Source organism: Rhamphochromis sp. 'chilingali' (assembly GCF_963969265.1).
Source record: "Rhamphochromis sp. 'chilingali' genome assembly, chromosome: 11".
Lineage (NCBI taxonomy): Eukaryota > Metazoa > Chordata > Actinopteri > Cichliformes > Cichlidae > Rhamphochromis > Rhamphochromis sp. 'chilingali'.
Genome location: NC_137938.1, coordinates 795,377 through 814,311, shown reverse-complemented (window position 1 = coordinate 814,311; position 18,935 = coordinate 795,377). Strand labels below are relative to the sequence as shown.

The 18,935-nt window shown below is 46.5% G+C and overlaps 1 protein-coding gene across 7 annotated transcripts in view; it reads left to right on the top strand.

The window, feature by feature from the left end:
* Window positions 1-595: 595 nt before the first annotated feature.
* The window catches only part of ascc3 (activating signal cointegrator 1 complex subunit 3), a 153,694-nt gene continuing 135,354 nt past the window's right edge, over window positions 596-18,935 (top strand). The window contains exons 1-5 of one of the 7 annotated variants that reach the window (XM_080895958.1): window positions 611-703; window positions 1,037-1,095; window positions 1,265-1,430; window positions 6,530-6,680; window positions 8,869-9,446. In XM_080895958.1, the coding sequence (XP_080752084.1) occupies window positions 1,341-1,430; window positions 6,530-6,680; window positions 8,869-9,446 (819 nt within the window). In that variant the 5' untranslated portion in view covers window positions 611-703; window positions 1,037-1,095; window positions 1,265-1,340. Of the gene's footprint in view, window positions 704-763; window positions 783-807; window positions 1,096-1,264; window positions 1,431-6,529; window positions 6,681-8,868; window positions 9,447-18,935 lie in introns of those variants that run through there. The other 6 variants (XM_080895963.1, XM_080895960.1, XM_080895959.1 and 3 more) reach the window with 6 other exon arrangements.

Here is an 18,935-nt window from a genome sequence, read left to right as displayed (position 1 = left end):
TTCAGGTGATTTAGTGCTCATTAAAATGTGCTCAGCATCAGGTCGTGTCATGAATCATAAGCTGGCTTTAAAGAATAAAAGTATCAGAATCATAGAGCGTAGATGGCAAAAGAAAGGAAAAGTCTGCAGACTCCAAAAACATGGACACGTACCTTGAACTGGTTTGATTTGTAAAGCTGCTAGCTATTTTAAACCACTTCAAGGTCACTTTAAATCATTCAAATTTTATATGTAAATTCAGACTGTTATTGATGCTTTTACCTTAATTTTAAAGTGTATCTTTATTCCTTTTACTTTTACCTTAGTCTTAAAGTGTATATTAATTTCTTACTCTTTTTATATTTATTGCTGCCTTTGCACTGAATGAACTGGAGCCTCGTCGTCTCGTCTCCCTGTACTGTAGCAGAGAGGATACTAAAGTTTACTTTTCTTTTCAGGCGGAGACCGCATGTCCCGTTTACAAGTACTAACTCCGCCCATAAAACAGAATTCGGTGTGAGCTGGTGTTCGCTATAAGCGCACCTTCTCTGCTTACGCGGGTAATGTAGTCATTTTATCCATGCCCTCTATACAGCCGCTTGACGTCTAAACTACAATACCCATAATCCCTAGTTTACATGCACCTTGTGTTGACATCTGCCGGTAGCGTACTCACACACTGACTGTTGGACTTGTACGTGGCGCTTTAGGAAGCAGTTGAAGCGTAAGTTTCACGCTGTGAATGGTTTATAGACTCATCTGTCGCAGTTCCTGTTGCACTAATAGTGACGACAGTGTTAAAAGTGAGTTTTAAAGAGATGTAGCAGGCAGCATGACAGCCAGCTAGCAACGCGCATACTTAGCGTTAGCTTTGTGTGTAATAGTCGCGCGAGAACTTATAAAAGTCAGCTAAGGCGCGTGCATTATTCTTCTGTTGGAGATGTTTGTGTTAGCCACCTGACTTCCTGTAATCCGGGACCTTTCAAGTTCCCGGAGACAACATGCATCTGTAGATAAACCAAACCAGTCAGTTCACCAAGAAGTTTTTATTTTCCAGATCATTTCGTCCCAAGTGTCTCATTCACTCTCCCACGAACGCAGCCAGCCTGTTCACAGGTACCGTGACTACCATGACCACTGTACACGGACGGCGTGTTTGCTTCACAACATCAGTGGCTGTTGTGTCGCGACGCATAGGTCCAAAGCCCTTTGGCTGCTTTGTATGTGGAGTTGCTGTGGAGTAGAAACACTGAAGGTTCATCTTACTGTTGTGTTTGTATGTCAGCAGGTTCCAGGAGAACCATAGAGCCAGAAGAACCTAGATCCAGGACACCAGGTGTGTGGGGAGGGAAACAGACACGATGTCTCCTCCTCGACTCACAGGAGCACTTCGGTCCTTCTCCAGTGTCAGCAAGAAGGAGGACTTCAGCGAACAGCTCTATGATCTAAAGGTGAGACTAAACCGTTTATGAATGAATTGTGTTGATAATAACTTTTGTGTATAAGTGAGGTTTCCCGGACAAAGCAGCTGGTATACTAACAGACTGTCTTCATGTTGCTCTATAAAAAGAGTCAGAGCTCTGTTGAGCCCACTATTACTGTATTCTTGACGAGCAATTACTTAATGAATTTCTTCACAAATAACATTTTAATCATTAAAGATAAATTATTCATAACCAGCTCACAGATGTATCGATGTGTACTACTTACTATGAGTGCTACTCTTTATTTCTGGTTGATTTTTCTGAGGTATCTTTAGTGATTACTTCATCGTATCTGTTAGACCAGCGGTCCCCAACCCCTGGGCCTCGGACCGGTCCGTGAGTCGTTTGGTACCGGGCCGCGAGAGTTGAGGCTCAGGTGTGAAATGTCTGGTTTTCAGGGTTTTTATCGGTTTTCAGCGTTATTTTGTTATCGTTTTATCGTTTACTCGGTTTTTCTGGGTCTTTTCACGTGTGTTATGAATAAACCTTTTTTTCGGTACCGGTACTAGTTTTATTTTGTTGTATTTATCCGCGACACCTTAAAGGCCGGTCCGCGAAAATATTGTCGGGCATAAACTGGTCGAAAAAGGTTGGAGACCGCTGTGTTAGAGTATTATTAGAAGGGGTAGGATACATTTTCATCTTAAAGCCTTCGAGTCAGAAAGTCTGAAAACTTTTTGATAAATCTTATCGTGATGGCTGGATCAGATGTCCCTGAACCCTCCCTTGGTTATGTTGCAATAGGCCTAGGCTGTGGGGGGCTTCCCATGATGCACTGGGTGTTTCTTCTTCAATCACTGGGTTTATACACCACTCTGCATTTAATCATTAGTTATTATTAATCTCTGGCTCTCTTCCACAGTTTGTGTTTTGCTCTGTCTTCCTCCCCACACCCCTAACCAGTCGTGGCAGATGGCCCCGCCCCTCCCTGCTTCTGGTTCTGCTGGAGGGTTCTTCCTGTTAAAAGGAGTTTTTCCTTCCCACTTTCGCCAAATGCTTGCTAATAGAGGTTGTCTGATTGCTGGGACTTCCTGTGTATTATTGTTGGGTCTTAGCTCACAGTATAAAGCAGCGTGAGGTGGTGGTTGTTGTGATTTGGCCCTACATAAATACAGTTGTGTTAAAATAAGTATTCTGTGTTAGGTCTTCACCAGACATCTCCACGTTGGCCTTGTCTGAGCACGGTGGAGCTCATTCATTAATATTTGCACAGTAACATTAATGCGCTGCTAAGTAAAAAACAAGTACTTCATTAAATATGCGCACCAGTGTTCTTATTTCCATCCAGATCACTTTATAGAAATTCACACACATTCATACAAGCACTTCTTTTGTGCTCCTGTGTGTTAGTGTGCAGCGGACGCATCAGAAGCAACTTAGGCTTCAGTATTTGGCCCAAGGATACTCTGGAAGCCAGGTATCGACCCACAAACCCTCTGGTTAGCAGATGGCTCGAGCCACCTGTCCAAATTGTTTCCATCAAAGATGCTCTCACACACACACACACACACACACACACACACACACACACACACACACACACACACACACACACACACACACACACACACACACCATGTGATTTATCAGTCTGAGACGAGAAACTCGCTGCAACAGAGGAAAGAAAATCCCAGATTTGCAAATCTAAGTGCTGTTGATGTAGAGAGAGGAGGCTTTTCCCGGCACTCCCTCCAAAGCAGCCATGCTTGTTCAGCCTGTGTGTGCACGTGCTGCGCTCTGTCCCACAGTTTCTCTGAGCTTCTCTCAGCCCTGCAGCGTCTGACTTTGGGTTGAGTTTGCTGGGGAAAGATTGACAGCTGTTTTGAGCATTCACATAATTTCTTCAGGGATTATTAAATTAATCTGATTCTGATTTCCACTCATGAATAATTTCTCCCACTGATGGACTTCAGATTGTTTGGGAATGCCTTCACAGATCAGTGGGCAGTAACAGTTAAGATCAGTGTTTCTTCTTGGTTTTGTGCGAGCACACCTGAATGATTCAGACCAGTGAACTGCCACACCTGTGCTTTTATTCAGGCACCGTTGATGTTATTCAGGTGCATTTGATTAACATCACCTAGCTGCTGCTAACCCTCTGATTATCTATGCAAGCAGTTCTTAATACTTAGATTTTCACATAAAAAAAATCTTACTGTTCTTTTGTTGTGCTCGAAGAAGTTGTTTCCTCGGCTGAAACTGTAGAGTTTGAATTCTCAGAAGAAGTAAATGAATCCATTAAAAGAGCTTGTGGGGCTCTAGAGCACGACTTCCATGTGATGGTTCAAACACAGAGCAGCCTTCCACTACAGTATAACATGTATGAGCTCAAACCAAACACCATGTTTGACAGCATGGTGTATTCCAGTGTTAGTTAAAGTCTGTCCATCAGCTCTGAGGAAATCCTGCGAGGATCTGATTGGCTGCTCTCCGTTCACCAGTCAGACTAACAGTGTGTGTGCTCGTTTGTGTGTTGGAGCTGCCCTCAAACTGTGTGACTAGATCCAAATGAAAAGTTGTTCTTAGGATGCTCTCGAGGATGAAAACAGCCATTGTGTTTGTAACGTGCAACCACGAGCTGCTGCTTTTTTTAGCCCTGTTGGAGAAAAACTATGTAAAACTACACGGGCGTGGAAGTTTGACACGGCACCTACTGTGTATCTTGTAGTCCAGGCTGAAACTATCGCCCAGGACAAGCTGACATGTTGTTGTGGTCTCAGACTGGACAAAAGTCTGGGACAAACAAGAGGCTGAATATATCTGTAGTAAAATGAAACGAAAGCTCAGCATCTGTAATGAAAATTGAATGTTTCATATTTGATATCAAGCAGCTGATGTGATTTCAACATGTTTGTCATATGACAGAAATGTTGTAGCTGTGCTGTGACAGGCTGTTTGTGACCCAAACGTTTCTGTGGCTTCTGTTTGTTGGCTCTGCTGCAGACGAGGTGGCCCGTGGCCTTTGAGCGGCTGCTGATGGCTCAGAGTAGCAACCCTAATTTTTATTGAATGGATACAAAGTTTCCTGCTGCTGGTGGCGAGCAGTCATGTATCCCAGACTTGACAGAAGAGGTTAAGAATACAAAGTTACTGACACAGCAGGGAAATGTTTGTCATTTCTGCTGTTGGAAATAAAACATAAACCAGTTTTTGCAGATTCTTTTTCTAACAACTAAACCTACAAACAAAAGTCGTCTTTTCTGCAGTGAAGATGCTATTTTCATACTTCCCATCTGCATTTAGGATACGGGATCTTTTCTTACTGAAACAAATAAGGATCAAGTACTTTGCTAGAGGAACGAGGTCAGCTGAGGTGCTGTACGCTCACCTTTACCTGCCAGCTTCCTGTCCTCTGCTCACTGATGACTTCCATATATTTGTGTCCATGTTTCCTTTTCCCTGCCAGTCAGCATTACTGTTTGTAATGTTTCTCAGTTTGTAGTAGTTTCTCAGATCAGCTCCTTGTGTTTAAAATGAAACTGAGCATGCTATTCAACCACTGATCTTCAGCTAGCTAAGCTCTCGTTAAATCCTCTAAGCAGAAAGTGTTTCTCCGTGGAAAAGCAAGCTGAAGGCAGCCCAACATTATCTCTCAGCTTTGGAAGACGTGCAGATGCTGATTGTAACGGAGTCGTTATGTTAATGCTTGTTCTGACCTCCTGAGCGCTGAGCGTGCATGAAGAGTCCACGACACGTGTGAACTGCACTGTTCTGGTGTCAGTGAAAAAGCAGAAACAACGAGCATTATATTAGCAGTAAATGAGATCAGCACTGACCAGTAGGGCTGCCACAATCGATTATTCTGATAGTCGACTAGTCACCGATTATTTTTGCGATTAGTCGACTAATCAGATCATCATCCATTGGACGTACAGCGTACAGCTTATTGCACCAGCAGCATCTGCTCTTATATAACTATCATTAGCTTACAGCTTGAAGTGTTTGTGCTAACTAAAAATAAAGACAAGATGATAGTTTATTACATTTTAATGAAATCTGCAGATTGTTTGAAGTTTAATAAACTCCTTGCTATCTAAACTTTAACAGGACACCGGAGTAAATTCTCGAGCATCTCACACTTCTGATGATCAGCTGTCTGCTTGATGTTTATTCAGCTGTGTAAAAACTATAACTATAACTGATTTACTCAGGAACAAATAAAATACTAAAAAAAAGCCAAACAACATTTTAAGTTATCTAAGTGACTCATATATCATGTTTAACCTGAGTAGCAAAAGACGGCGGTGGGTTTGAAAACGATTTGCCGGGAGTCCGGTGTTCTCACGGCTCTAGTTAGCCTAGCCCCCGGCTAGCTATCGAGCTAGTGGGTAACAGACGTCTCCGAAAACGTCGGAGCGCTTTTGAAAATATGTTAAACGTTTATTTTGTGACCCAGAAAGAATAATAAGAGTAAAGTTAAAACTAACTAGCTGCCGCCATTGTTGGAAACTGAGCTGGGCCGCGCTATGAATTCTGGGACACAGCTTCTTCTTCTTCTGGGTTTAACGGCAGCTGGCATCCTTGTACATGCAGTGCTGCCATCTTCTGTTTCAGTCCGTTATTACACTCTTAAATCCTGCTACTTATTCCTGCGTCTTTTGGGATCTTACAAAGCTTCAAACGAGGCGCCGACTATTAAATCAGCCGTCGACGATTTTGATAGTCGACATAATCGTGACTAGTCGACTAATCGTGGCAGCTCTACTGATCAGTAAGCATGAAAACAAACAGAGCTGTTCCATATCACTCACAGTGTCATCGGCTTTTAGGTGAGTCGACCTCGTACTGACAAAGGTTCAAACAGTGAACCGTGGGAGTGGACCCATGATTCAGTCTCTGTTGATGAACCCTGCCCACAGTCAGTAAACTGGGCCTGTGTAATTAATAGTATAGGTTCTCATATGCTCAGTGAAATATAATAGAAATACTTTAGAAATACAGTGTTGTTAGTAATGCACAGGCTAAGTGCTGTTAACTAAAGGTGGTCATTTCCAGATACTTGTGATCAGAGCAGTGAGTGCTGCTCTTCTTGAAGTGTAATTGCATCTCTCTCTGTGACTCATTAGGCCAAGCGTCTGAAGAGACAGGAGCTGTTTGCCAGAGAGGGCCTGACGTGGCAGAAGATTGTCCATTTCTGCACCGAGCATCAGGACAAAAGTCAGCAGCAAGCTGCCAGTCAGGAGCTGAAGAGCCTGCTCCTGGCAGCCAAACAGATGGGTAAGGAGGCACACCTCAGCTGTAACTCGTGTTTGTGTGAAGCTGGAGAAGCGTTCATGAAAACCTCACAATGCCTGTTTCTGTTTATACTCATTAAAACCCTGAATAAAGAAGGGCGGGGCCAAAATGACATCATGCAGTGTTGGTAGGTTATATTTGGGGGAATTCTCTGCAAAAGCAACATGGAAGATTTTGCAGGTAGTTTTAATGGCTGTACTCTATCAGCTGTTAATGTGATCATGTGGTTATTGTACTGTTCACACGTCTTCCATGTGAAGGTTCAAACACAGAGCAGCTCAAACCAAACAGCATGTTTGATGGCAGAGTTAAAGTCTGTCCATGTGTTACTGAGCTCTGAGGAAACCCTGCGAGGATCTGATTGGCTGCTCACCGTTCACCAGTCAGACTAACAGTGTGTGTGCTCGTTTGTGTGTTGGAGCTGCCCTCAAACTGTGTGACTAGATCCAAATGAAAAGTTGTTCTTAGGATGCTCTCGAGGATGAAAGCAGCCATTGTGTTTGTAACGTGCAACCACGAGCTGCTGCTTTTTTTAGGCCGTTTTAATTGGTTTAAATCCTTTTCATCTGTTTTCACTTTGCCTCTCCAGCCTTCTTTGCTCTAGTCTGCCTCTGTCCTTTTGACATTTTTTCCTCTAATTGGACAATTATGCTGCATTTCTTTTTTTTTTTTTAAGTGCAGTTCTGCTAAAGTATGAATTGTTTGGAATAATATTTAAATGAGGTGCAGGAACAGTTAGCTCGTGTTTGGCCTTTCCTGCTTAGAGCTGCCGACTCTTTCTAGCACTATTAATAGTGCTGTGCACAGATTTAATGGCCATATAAAGCAGTGCTGCTGTCTAGGCACAGCTAATGGTAATAGAAAGGGTAAAGGTGATTGTTGCAGCAATCCTAATAATCGTCATCATTAAAATGATAATCATTACATCCATTTTCCCTTAAGATGGAAATTCTCCTTTCTGCCAGTGTTTGGGCCACACTGGGTTTCAAGGAAGAAAAGGAAACCAGGTCCGTTCCTCACAGGGCAGCTAGTGTTTAATGAATCCTGTGGGTTATAAACCTCACGTGGACGTTACTGACAGAAGCTCCGGTCATGCTAACAGCTGAAGCCAGTCGACTGATACTGCTGGCAGTATGTGACTGCTGAACAACATCATGCATTTAAATGAGTCGATTGATTAGTGACTGCGTCCTTCTTTCCTGGCATTATTGGCTTTTTATGACTTGACATTATAACAGAGTTCATGTAGAAGGTAGAGTTTGGTGTTTCTCTGGGGCGGGTACAGGAACATCCATGGGTTTCTGGACAGTGACACACTTTTAGAGTTTTACTTCTGTATACTCGAACAGTTGATTTGATTGCAGTGCAGCGTGGACACCCAAGTCTGTGAATGCAATGACTCGAGAACGGGGCAGCTTTGATGAGTTCGAATCTCAGTGACTTCAACCCTCGGGTCGGGGTTTTTGAAAATGTAGTTGTGCCACAATCTTGGGCGATCGTGGCTCAAGAGTTGGGAGTTCGTCTTGTAATCGGAAGGTTGCTGGTTCGAGCCCCGGCTTGGACAGTCTCGGTCGTTGTGTCCTTGGGCGAGACACTTCACCCGTTGCCTACTGGTGGTGGTCAGAGGGCCCGGTGGCGCCAGTGTCCGGCAGCCTCACCTCTGTCAGTGCGCCCCAGGGTGGCTGTGGCTACAATGTAGCTGCCACTGTAGTCACCAGTGTGTGACTGGGTGGATGACTGGACGTGTAAAGGACTAGTAAAAGCGCTACAGAAATACAGGATATTTACCATTTGTCAGTGTCATAACTCAGGCAGGAGGCTGAGGGTAGAACTGGCAGCTGTGCTTCGAATAGTTGGATGTGCAGGTTTGTTGCAGTTGGGAGCGTCTACAGCCAGGTGCAGTGTTTGCTTCCACGAGAAGCTCAGCCACGCCTTTGCTGCAGTTGCCTTCAGTTGTTGCATGTTTACAGGTGTCTCTACCTTCAGTTCGTCTCGAGTCTGGAAACCTATTTTGGGTTGCAGTCAGAGTTCGATGCCTTTACAAACTCTTGGTTCTTGCAAATATAAAATGACCAAAGTGTGTTTTTGTTCAAACATGTGTGGACCTAACTGTAAATTCTGTGCATAACGCTGCAGTGCTAACTGTGGTGTGCATGTGCTTGTTCCACAGTGGCTTCTGAACTCGGTCAGGCGGTGGGTGAAAGCGCAGCCGTGTTCCTGTTTGAAACCTTCCACAACAAAGACCACGTTGGTACAGAGGAGACTCGGGCCATCAAACACATGTTCGGTCCCTTTCCATCATCGGCAGCTGAAGCGTCCTGCGCCTCTGTGGGTCGACTGGTGGCTTTGCTCGGTGACTCCCGAGTCGAAGACTTTATCCAGAGCCAACGCTCCTGCCGCAACCTGGACCGAAGCGCCGCTTTTGGGCGCAACATTGCTTTCTCACATGACGGTTACACACTCGACCCACTGGAGGGGCTGCCCTTCTCCGGTATCCAGGAAGAGAGTGCCAGCTTGGATTTCATCAACTTTTTCAACAACCAAAAGAGCGGCAAGAAGGGCATCAGTGAAGAGGCTCCGTCCAGTACAGGAAGCCCCCTGACCCCGGGGGATGGCTCCATCCTTAGAACAGAAGTAGATAAATATCTGTGTGGAGGCAACATGATGTCATCCAACCCAGAGGAGCTGTGCACGTCTCTGTTTGAAATGCTGGCCTCACACAGGAGCAACGATGAGCTGCAGAACGAGGTCTGTACCACTGGTCTGTTCGTATTAACCCTGAAGGTTAGGTCAATATATAACATGCGCATTAATAGAAGTCACTGGAAAGTAAGGAACTCATTTTATGCAGAAGTGTTGACTGAAGTTGGTGTTTCAGGGTTGTTTTTATCCTCACACATCATCTTCACATCATCAGAAATCAGTGCCTCTGTCATATTTAATATCTGTCTGCACTGTTTCTTCATGTGGACCAATCAGATTGTTTGTACAGATTCACCAGTGCTACAGCGTCTACACTGGTTGTTATGGTAACTTGGCTTTGCAAACACTCAGGAATAGGACATGCATCATCCTGCCCTAGACCATCTAGTACGAACCCCACCTCTAAAGCACCATCTGGTGTCATGTCGTCCTGCACGGTGCTCAGCTCGTAGCAGGCTTGGAGGTCATCCATACGCTTGATTATAAACCTGACAGACTGTTGTGATGCTTTCATCACTACATTTCTGTGAAGTTTGACCTCTCCCACTGTTATGTTTATTGTTGTGCAACATCTATTGATTCTATCACGCTGACCTTCAGCAGCACTGGAGTTATCATGTCCTGGCTGTTAAACCATACTTGGCCTTTACCTCTGCACATTTCAGACTTGTACATTTTGACCTTCAGTGGCAATAAAGACCTGGAAATATTAGGAGCCTAATGTGCACACAGTTAAGACCATAAGGAGAGATGTACCAGTGCTGCCAGTGCCTGACTAGGGTTTGTTTTTCCCACCGTGTGACCTGGGACACTGATTAGAACTATTAGAAAATGATAGCAACAGTGTTACAGTAAATTCACCAGGTAACAGGATGTGGACCCTTTTGTCTTTCACTTGTATCCATAATTTTCCTGATAACTGCTTTGATCCTTTGCCCATATCAAGGCTCTTACTGGGGCTGCTGGTGTGTGCTTGGATATGAGCTGTGAACACACGGAGCTTTAGCTGTAGGTGTCAAAGGGATTTCAAGGTTTGATTGTGTTTGTTGTTGTAAGGTTTTCGTTGTGTTGCTGTTCTCTTTGGTCACAGGTCGAGGACATTTCAGTCCCTCTCTGTCCACAGGTATTTGAACACATCTTTGACTGTGGTGCCAAAGAAACGATGCATTCAGTGCACGTTTGGTGGTGTTTGTTTTTTAGTAGATTCTGCAGTGAAATCATCTAAATGATTAGTATAATGAATACGCGTGTTCACACCAGGGCTGTGTGGTCTGTTCTTCCTCTTCGTTGAGTGCAGACACAAACACCCTTTGGAGACGTAGTGTCGGCTCCAGTTTAACTCCAGTGCTGTTCCTTCATATCGTGAACATGACCACAGTAAACACACTGTAGGTGTGAAAATGGCTGTAAATATTCACTTTGTCAAATCAAACGTATATTTTTGGAATTCTGTGATTTAACGATGATGAAAACAAAGAGTGGAAATGAAACCTGAGCTCAGCGGTGATGCAGATGATGTGCTGGTGTGTTCAGTGTGGCAGGGGTGCACTTGTTGCCGTGCTGTTAGCCATCAGCTGTCTATTCTGAAGCCAAGAGAAGGAAAAGTGTTGCATCAATACAAAGGTATTTAGAGATAGTGATGAACTTATATTCACAGTTTAAGGAACAAAAGCAAAGTGTTCCTCGGGAAAAGCAGGATGAGTGTAAAAGCAGTGACTGCCATCAGCTGTGTTTCTTCTGTCAGCAGCTGAATGATCACTGCGTGCTGCTGCGCCTCTTCATATTTGCCTCAGGGTCGTCACCACAGTAGAATTTCAAACTCGGCTGCATCACAGGGAAGATGTTTACCTCTGCAGCTACACCAGTGTTGGTGAAGAAGTCCTTTCTTAGTCAACTTGTTCATTTTCACCATCGATCGTGGTGATACATTTTACAACCTACTAATAAATGAATGGGTGAGCAAACAGCACAATACCTAACATGCACATATTTTCATTATTGTAGAACAAGAGTTAAGAAAGTTAAAATATAGAAACGTCACTGTCAGCCGTGCAGCTGGCTACAACCAGACGACACATCAGCCTGCAGCTCTGCATCCTCAGCTGTGCTGTGCAGGCCTGAAGCCCGTCCTGTTGGTCTGCTGTTCACTTTATCTCATGCTCTGGACTCAGCTGTGGTGCACCCACTGCTCTGCACATCTGGTTCTGCTCTGCACATCTGGTTCTCTGTGTGTCTGTAATCCACTTTGCCTTGGTTCAGTATTTTACAGCCACTGTGTTAATGATAAACGATGGAGGCTCTCAGGTCATTGCTTATCTTGGACAAAACTGTTTAATACTTCAGTGTTGATGAAACTGAAGCTCTACGGACACGTTTAAATTCCTCCTAACATGAACATGAAGGAGCTGTTAGTGAGCGGCGGAGCTGTGTGTCCGCCTCAGTCATGTGCTTCTTTCTTTTCTGAGTCTCATTGTCAGACCAGTAACATCTGGATGTGACTAAATTTGTACTGCAAAGACTTTGTGTGCTATTGTGTAGAGTTTAGACTTTGACCGAGCAGCTTGTTGTGCTGAACGTCTGCTCCATGGAAACATTATCCACATCCTGGAAAGCATACAGTCACAAAATAATCAGCATAGCTGATGTTCTTTAAGCATAAAGTGCAGCACAGCATAAAGCATAGAGTGGACACGAGGTTTGTGAGTGCAGTAACTTGAGCTCGACACCACAGCTGTGTCTGCTAAACTGTTTTAACCTTCATTTACCCACAAAGTTGATTCTGTTCATCTGGAGTAACGTTCAGCTGACTTCTTCAGTCCCAGCTGACTGCAGGTTTCCAGCCTTATAAGCAGGACATTTAAACAATGACTGAAACCAGCAGCAGTGGCTGTGAGGTTCAGGATCATAATATGCAATAATTGTATAACTGTCATGACCAGTGATCACAGAGAGCTGGGGAATGGTTCCTCAGCTCTCTGCAGTCTGAAAGCTCCACGTCCAGATGAACAGAATCAACCTTTGTGGGCTTTCTTGCCTGGATGATTGAGCATCAAGACTGCCCTCAGTTAGTTTTTAGCTCTGCCGCTGACAGACAGCTCCACCTCAGTCTAAGTGGGAACTGTTGTCTCTCAGTGAACTTCAGTGAACCAGGATCAGAATACTTTATTAATCTCTAAGCACATTATGTGGGTTACAGTTGCTCCAGGACAGTAACAGACGAACTATTTAAACAATGCAATATGTTACAGAATTTTCAAATGTAAGAAATCGCACCAATATTTACAGATCACTCAATAATAAATATCAAGGACTAACAGAGGTGATTATAAATAAATATCAAGAATACTGAGCTGATTTGCTGTGTCATTCTGTGGTGCATTATGGGTAATCTCAGTCTCTCACTGAGCGTGCTCCTGTGACTAGCCAGCACGTGTTTTTATATTTGTATTTTATATTTTTGACGTAAGCGTTGTATGACGTGGTGAAACAGCAGCCCTGAAGAGTGACAGCTGTTTAAATGTCCAAACACTGGAGTGTAAGTTTTTGTGTGAGGGATTTGCTGTGCAGCTTTGGGGTTTGTTTGGATCTACATCTTCCTGTGTAAAGCAGATTAGGCTGCTCGTTGCACGGGTCTGTTTCTCACCCTATTTGAACCTCTAATTTGCTATTCTTCACATTCTCATATGAAGCAGGAAACCATTTTGTGCCTGTGGATTTTCAACACTTCACTTATATGTCCAGGCTTTCATCTGCCCCTACCCCACAGCCCTTCTATCAATTTAGCACAGAGTCAGAATTGTACAACTTCAGCTGGTTCCAGTTGCTTCCAATGTTTCTCATGTAGTTGACATTTGGAAGCCAACTTTCCCACAGACATCCTCAGCTGTAGACTGCTGTGTGTGTGTGTGTGAGCAGAGACACACACGGAAACACACTGTGAGAGTGCACCTGCAGGCTCTCTATGCATCTACCTCTGTGTGACTCCAAAGTCAACACTAAAGTTTAAAGGCTTTGCACTCTGTGGCATTAAAGCCAACAATGGAGAAACTCACTTCTTATTATTTCTCATTGGTGACCTTGGATTGCTGACATTTTGTGGTGGGTGCTGAGTGCAGGCGGGAACCGCGGACTGCAAAGCCATTTAGTTACATACAGATTTGGTCATGTCATTTCATAGTGAGGGGAGTTCAGTACAGTAGCAGGGAGATATCTCAGAAACTTTACATCTTTATAATTTTAAGCTTATGTTGACTTCTTCCATTATCAACTGGTTTTCCATTACAGCTGATTACCACCTAATATGCGTGGTCATCGTCATAGCAACGCGGCCGAGTGTCCTGTGACGTAATTGGTATACGACACAAACCATAGAACAAAGATGGAGGTGGAGGCGATGATACACCTGCTGCTCGCTCTGTGGCTTTTCGTCACACTCGGGGACCACGCCGTTGGTTTTGTAGCCATCTCCCTCATCGCCGGGTTTCAAAAATGGTGGTTTTGATTTTTGTGCATGAGACTCTCTCATGTCTCATCGAGTGACGCCACTGACGAGCCAGTTGCTAGCATGCGGTCTGACAACATCACATTTTAGTACCTGCTCGGATCGCTTGGAATCCTGGCTGTGCAGGAACTATTTTAGTACCCGGTACCAAGTACTATGACCTAATGAAAACCCCGAAAACTGTGAACAGTCGATCCGAGTAGGTACTAATGGAAAACAAGTAGGCCTGCAGAGCGAGAGCGAAGAGCTCTAATAGGGTGATATGGTACTACAAGGTCATTAAGATAAGATGGGGCCTGATTATTTAAGACCTTGTATGTGAGGAGCAGGATTTTGAATTCTGGATTTAACAGGAAGCCAAAACAGGAGAAATCTGCTCTCTCTTTCTAGTCCCTGTCAGGACTCTTGCTGCAGCATTTTGGATCAGCTGAAGGCTTTTCAGGGAGTTTTTAGGACTTCCTGATAATAATGAATTACAGTCGTCCAGCCTGGAAGTAATAAATGCATGAACTAGTTTTTCAGCGTCACTCTGAGACAGGATATTTCTAACTTTAGAGATGTTGCACAAATGGAAGAAAGCAGTCTTACATATTTGTTTAATATGTGCGTTGAAGGACATGTCCTGGTCAAAAATGACTCCAAGGTTCCTCACAGCGTTACTGGAGGCCAAGGTAATGCCATCCAGAGTAAGAATCTCGACCCTGGAAAGACGGTTGATGTTTGTGGAAAAAGTGTTGGGCTGTCGCACAGCATGACCCTCTCCTTTCCAAGTCTGGAGCCCTGGCTTCGTCCGAGTCTGAAGACGAGGATTATCTGGTTGATGTCCCCGCAATTAGCTGGGCTGACCACATGGAATATGTTGATGGGTTAGCCGATGACGAGCCGGAACCATGCAGGAGCGCTGACGGGCTTCAGCCTGGGTTGAACTCTGCAGCGCTCCCCAGTAAGACGATGATGTGCTGGACATCGGCCTGGACATCCATGGTTTGTCAGAGGATGAGCAGGAGAGCTCATTGTCGGCCCAATGTGCCGCTGCTGCTGCGCCGGTCGGCCACGATGATGCCACTCTTTTCTCCCTGTTTCGCCGTGCTGCTGAGAAGCTGCATGTGACTGGCCCTCTCCTCCGCCAGCTCATGTTCCCAGACTTTGTGTGCGAGCTAACAGCATCATGGGACAAACCTCTGTCTACCTGCGTCACTATGCCCGGCTATGGACAGTCCATGGAATTGGACGGCGCCGAGGGGGCTGGCTTAGCTAACCCACTCCTTATGGAGCCGTCTCTGGCTGCTTATCTGACCCCGTCCCATAACCATGGTGTCGGCGGCCCCGCAACTCTGCTGTCCAAGTACGGCAGATTCTCTGCTTTGCAGCTGGAGAAGATTTATCGGGCTCATGCCGGCACTACTCGCGCCATGAGCTCCGTCACCATGCTCCAGATGTACCAGGCGATGTGCCTGACGGAGCTCAGATCGCTGATTCCTGATGACAGCCCGCTGGCACCTCTTCTTAACGAGGTCAGAGTTGCCACAGATCACATCCTCCGTGCGTCTCGCTGTGCAGCACTCTCCCTTGGCAGAGGGATGGCTTCGACAGTAGTGGCGCAGAGGCACCTGTGGCTGACCCTCTCTGACGTCCCAGATAGGGACAGGGCTGTATATCTGGACGCACCAGTGTCTGCAGCTGGGATATTCAGACATTCACTTGAAGCCATTCAGGCTAGATTCGATCTGAAGGAAGAAGCAGACGGAAGCTCTGCGCGACATCATCCCCAGACGTCAGCCCAAGCCCGCAGCCAGCTCTCACAGGCCCGCCGCTCCTCTGCCGACTGGCAAGAGACTGGTGCCCACTGCTGAAGTGGGTGTGCCGCCAGCGAGAGCACATCCTCCGGCCCGAGCTCCACGCCAGTCAGCCTGGAGCAAAGGTCCACCCTCGGGCCCCCGGCGGGAACCGACGCCCAGGAGGAAGAAGCCTCAGCCCTCCTAGCTGTGGTTTCGAGTGGAGAAGGGGTCCAGCAGCAGGGAGATGCTGCTTTTACCCCTCTGTTGCCACCCAAGAGGTGCCGCTTAAGTTTTGTTCAGGTTGTCAGCCCCAGAAGGCGCTGCACTTTCCTAACACTGTCTCCCAAGCACAAAACCCCTGCACACAAAATGCCTCAGGTAACTCCCTGTTCAGGTGTGTTAAATGTTCAGGCGACCACATCGAGTGTTCCCGCTGTTTTTCATTGTTGTGCCCCAGAAAAGGTGCCTCCAACAAAATGTATGAATGTACATGTTCCCATGTTACAATCAATAAAGAGTGTTGTTTATTCTCAAACAATCACAAATGCTCAGCCTGCAGGCAGAATGAGCCAGGTCGGGCAGGTGATGCAGTCCCCTGCAGACACACTGGGGGGCGACAACGCCCTGCCGACGGTGCTGCAGGTCAGCCGGCTGGCTGCTCACTTCCCTCAGTTGCGTGCTTGCGCCCCCTCTCCGTGGGTGCTGCGAACTGTTGCCATGGGTTACCGGTTCCAGTTCCGGGTCAAGCCGCCTCGTTTCCAGAGAGTCGTAAACACGACTGTCAACACCGAGGCGGTGATGATACTCAGAGAGGAAATAAAGGCACTATTGCAGAAAAGAGCAATACGAGTGGTCCCCACTTCGGAAGCAGACAAAGGTTGGTACAGCCGTTATTTTGTTGTTCCGAAAAAAGGGGGAGGGCTTCGTTCCATCCTCGACCTGTGAGTCTTGAACACGTATCTACAAACGTACAGGTTCAAGATGCTAACAGCTCTTGAATGCGGTCGGCCCGGGAGATTGGTTTGCAACAATCGATCTAACAGATGCTTTTTTTTCATGTGGCTATACACCCGAAATACAGGCAGTTTCTGAGGTTTGCATTCAAGGGCGTAGCCTACGGATACCTAGTGCTGCCGTTCGGGCTGTCGCTCGCTCCTTGCACCTTTGCGAAATGTGCCAAAGCAGCGCTAGCGCCCCTCAGAGAGAGAGGCATCCGCATCTTAGTCTACCTAGACGACTGGGCTCTCGTAGCTTGCTCCAGAGAGCAGGCGGAGACACAGCTGTCGCTGGTTCTGTCACACATTCAGACACTGGGGTTCTCTGTGAACGTTCAAAAGAGCTCGCTAATCCCGAGTCAGCAGATTTCTTTTCTCAGTTTGGAAATATGCTCGCTTTCCAGTCGCGCACGTTTGTCGGAGCACAGAGTGGCCGCGTTTCATCGCTGCCTCGCTCAATTTCAGTTGGGACGCAGACTGCGTTTCCAGACGCTATTACGTTTGTTGGGCATGATGGCATCTATGATCGCCGTAGTGCCACTTGGACTGTTAAAAATGAGAGCGTTTCAACACTGGACTCTCTCTCACCGCCTGTGTGCATCGCGTCACCTCCGGAGGAGGCTGCAGGTAACCGCGTCTTGCATGCTAGCTCTCCGTCCTTGGAGGGAGCCCAGGCTGCTGCATCAGGGCTCTCGGATCGGGAGGGTGTTGTTTCGCAAGGTGGTGTCCACAGATGCTTCCCTAAGAGGGTGGGGAGCGCTGTGCAAGGGTGCGAGGGATCTGGTCCGCACTTAGAGCTGTTAGCAGTGTTCTTAGCTCTAAAGCATTTCTGTCCAGTCCTGAAGGGCCAGCATGTCTTAGTCAGGACGGACAATTCAACAGTGGTGTCTTACATAAACAGGCAGGGAGAAACACACTCTCCTCCCCTGTTGAAGCTGTCTCACTCTCTGCTGTTATGGTGTTCATTTTCTGTCTCTAAGAGCCACCCATGTCCCGGGCCACCTGAACCTGGGGCCGGACCTTCTCTCCAGGGGGTCCTCTGGTGAGAGAATGGAGGTTACACCCTTTAATAGTGGCTCAGATTTGGGACCTATTTGGCAAGGGGCAAATAGATCTTTTTGCTTCACTGCCCCCTGTTCTTCTCCATAATCGACCACGATGCACCCTTGGGCTTGGACGCGCTAGCGCACCAATGGCCAGACGTGCTCCTGTATGCATTTCCCCCAGTGGAAATGATATCTCCACTTCTAGAGAGAGTGCGTCGGCATTCCCTCTCTCTGATTCTAGTGGCCCCTTGGTGGCCCACACGGTCGTGGTATGCAGAGATAATCAGCCTGGTAGCAGCAAGTCCTTGGCAGCTTCCTCTCCGTAGGGACCTCCTCTCTCAGGCGGGCGGAGAAGTGGTTCATTTGCGCCCGGATCTGTGGCGCCTTCATGCTTACCTGCTGAGAGGTTAAACTTGATTGCTAAGGGTTTGCCACCTAGTGTGAAAGCGACAATTCAGAGCGCTAGGGCCTCATCTACTAGAGGCTTGTATGCTTACAAATGGTGAGCCTTCGAGCAATGGCAGGGATAGCTCAGTAGGTAGAGTGGTGGCCCCATGATCGGAAGGTCGGGGGTTCGACTCCACTGAACGGCTACCCTGAGGTACCCCTGAGCAAGGTACCGTCCCTACACACTGCTCCCCGGGCGCTGCACTGGCGGCTGCCCACTGCTTCACTGGGTGAATGGGTTAAATGCAGAGGAACTATTTCCCTATGGGGACTAACACGCACACTTTACACTTTACATGGTGCCAGGACTGCCACACTCTCCCATTTCAGTGCTCTATTGTGGATGTTTTGACATTCCTGCAGGAGCTGCTGGATAAGGGCCTTTCATTTTCGACAGTTAAGGTTTATTTAGCAGCTATATCTGCTTGTCATATTGGCTTTGATGAGGTGACACCACGTGCACATCCCCTTGCCATACATTTTCTGAAAGGGGTTCACCGGCTGAGACCTGTGCTTAAGTCCAGTGTCCCTGCTTGGGACTTGTCTTTGGTGCTGGGGGCCCTTTATAGCCCCCGTTTGAACCCACTGAGTCTGTGGCTATGAAATTTCATATAAGACTGCATTACTTCTCGCTTTGGCTTCAGCAAAGCGAGTGGGTGACCTTCATGCGCTCTCTGTGCATCCCTCCTGCACACAGTTCTCTCCTGATGGTCTCAAGGTTGTATTGCGTCCAAATGCTGCCTATTTTCCCAAGATCATGCCTGCGT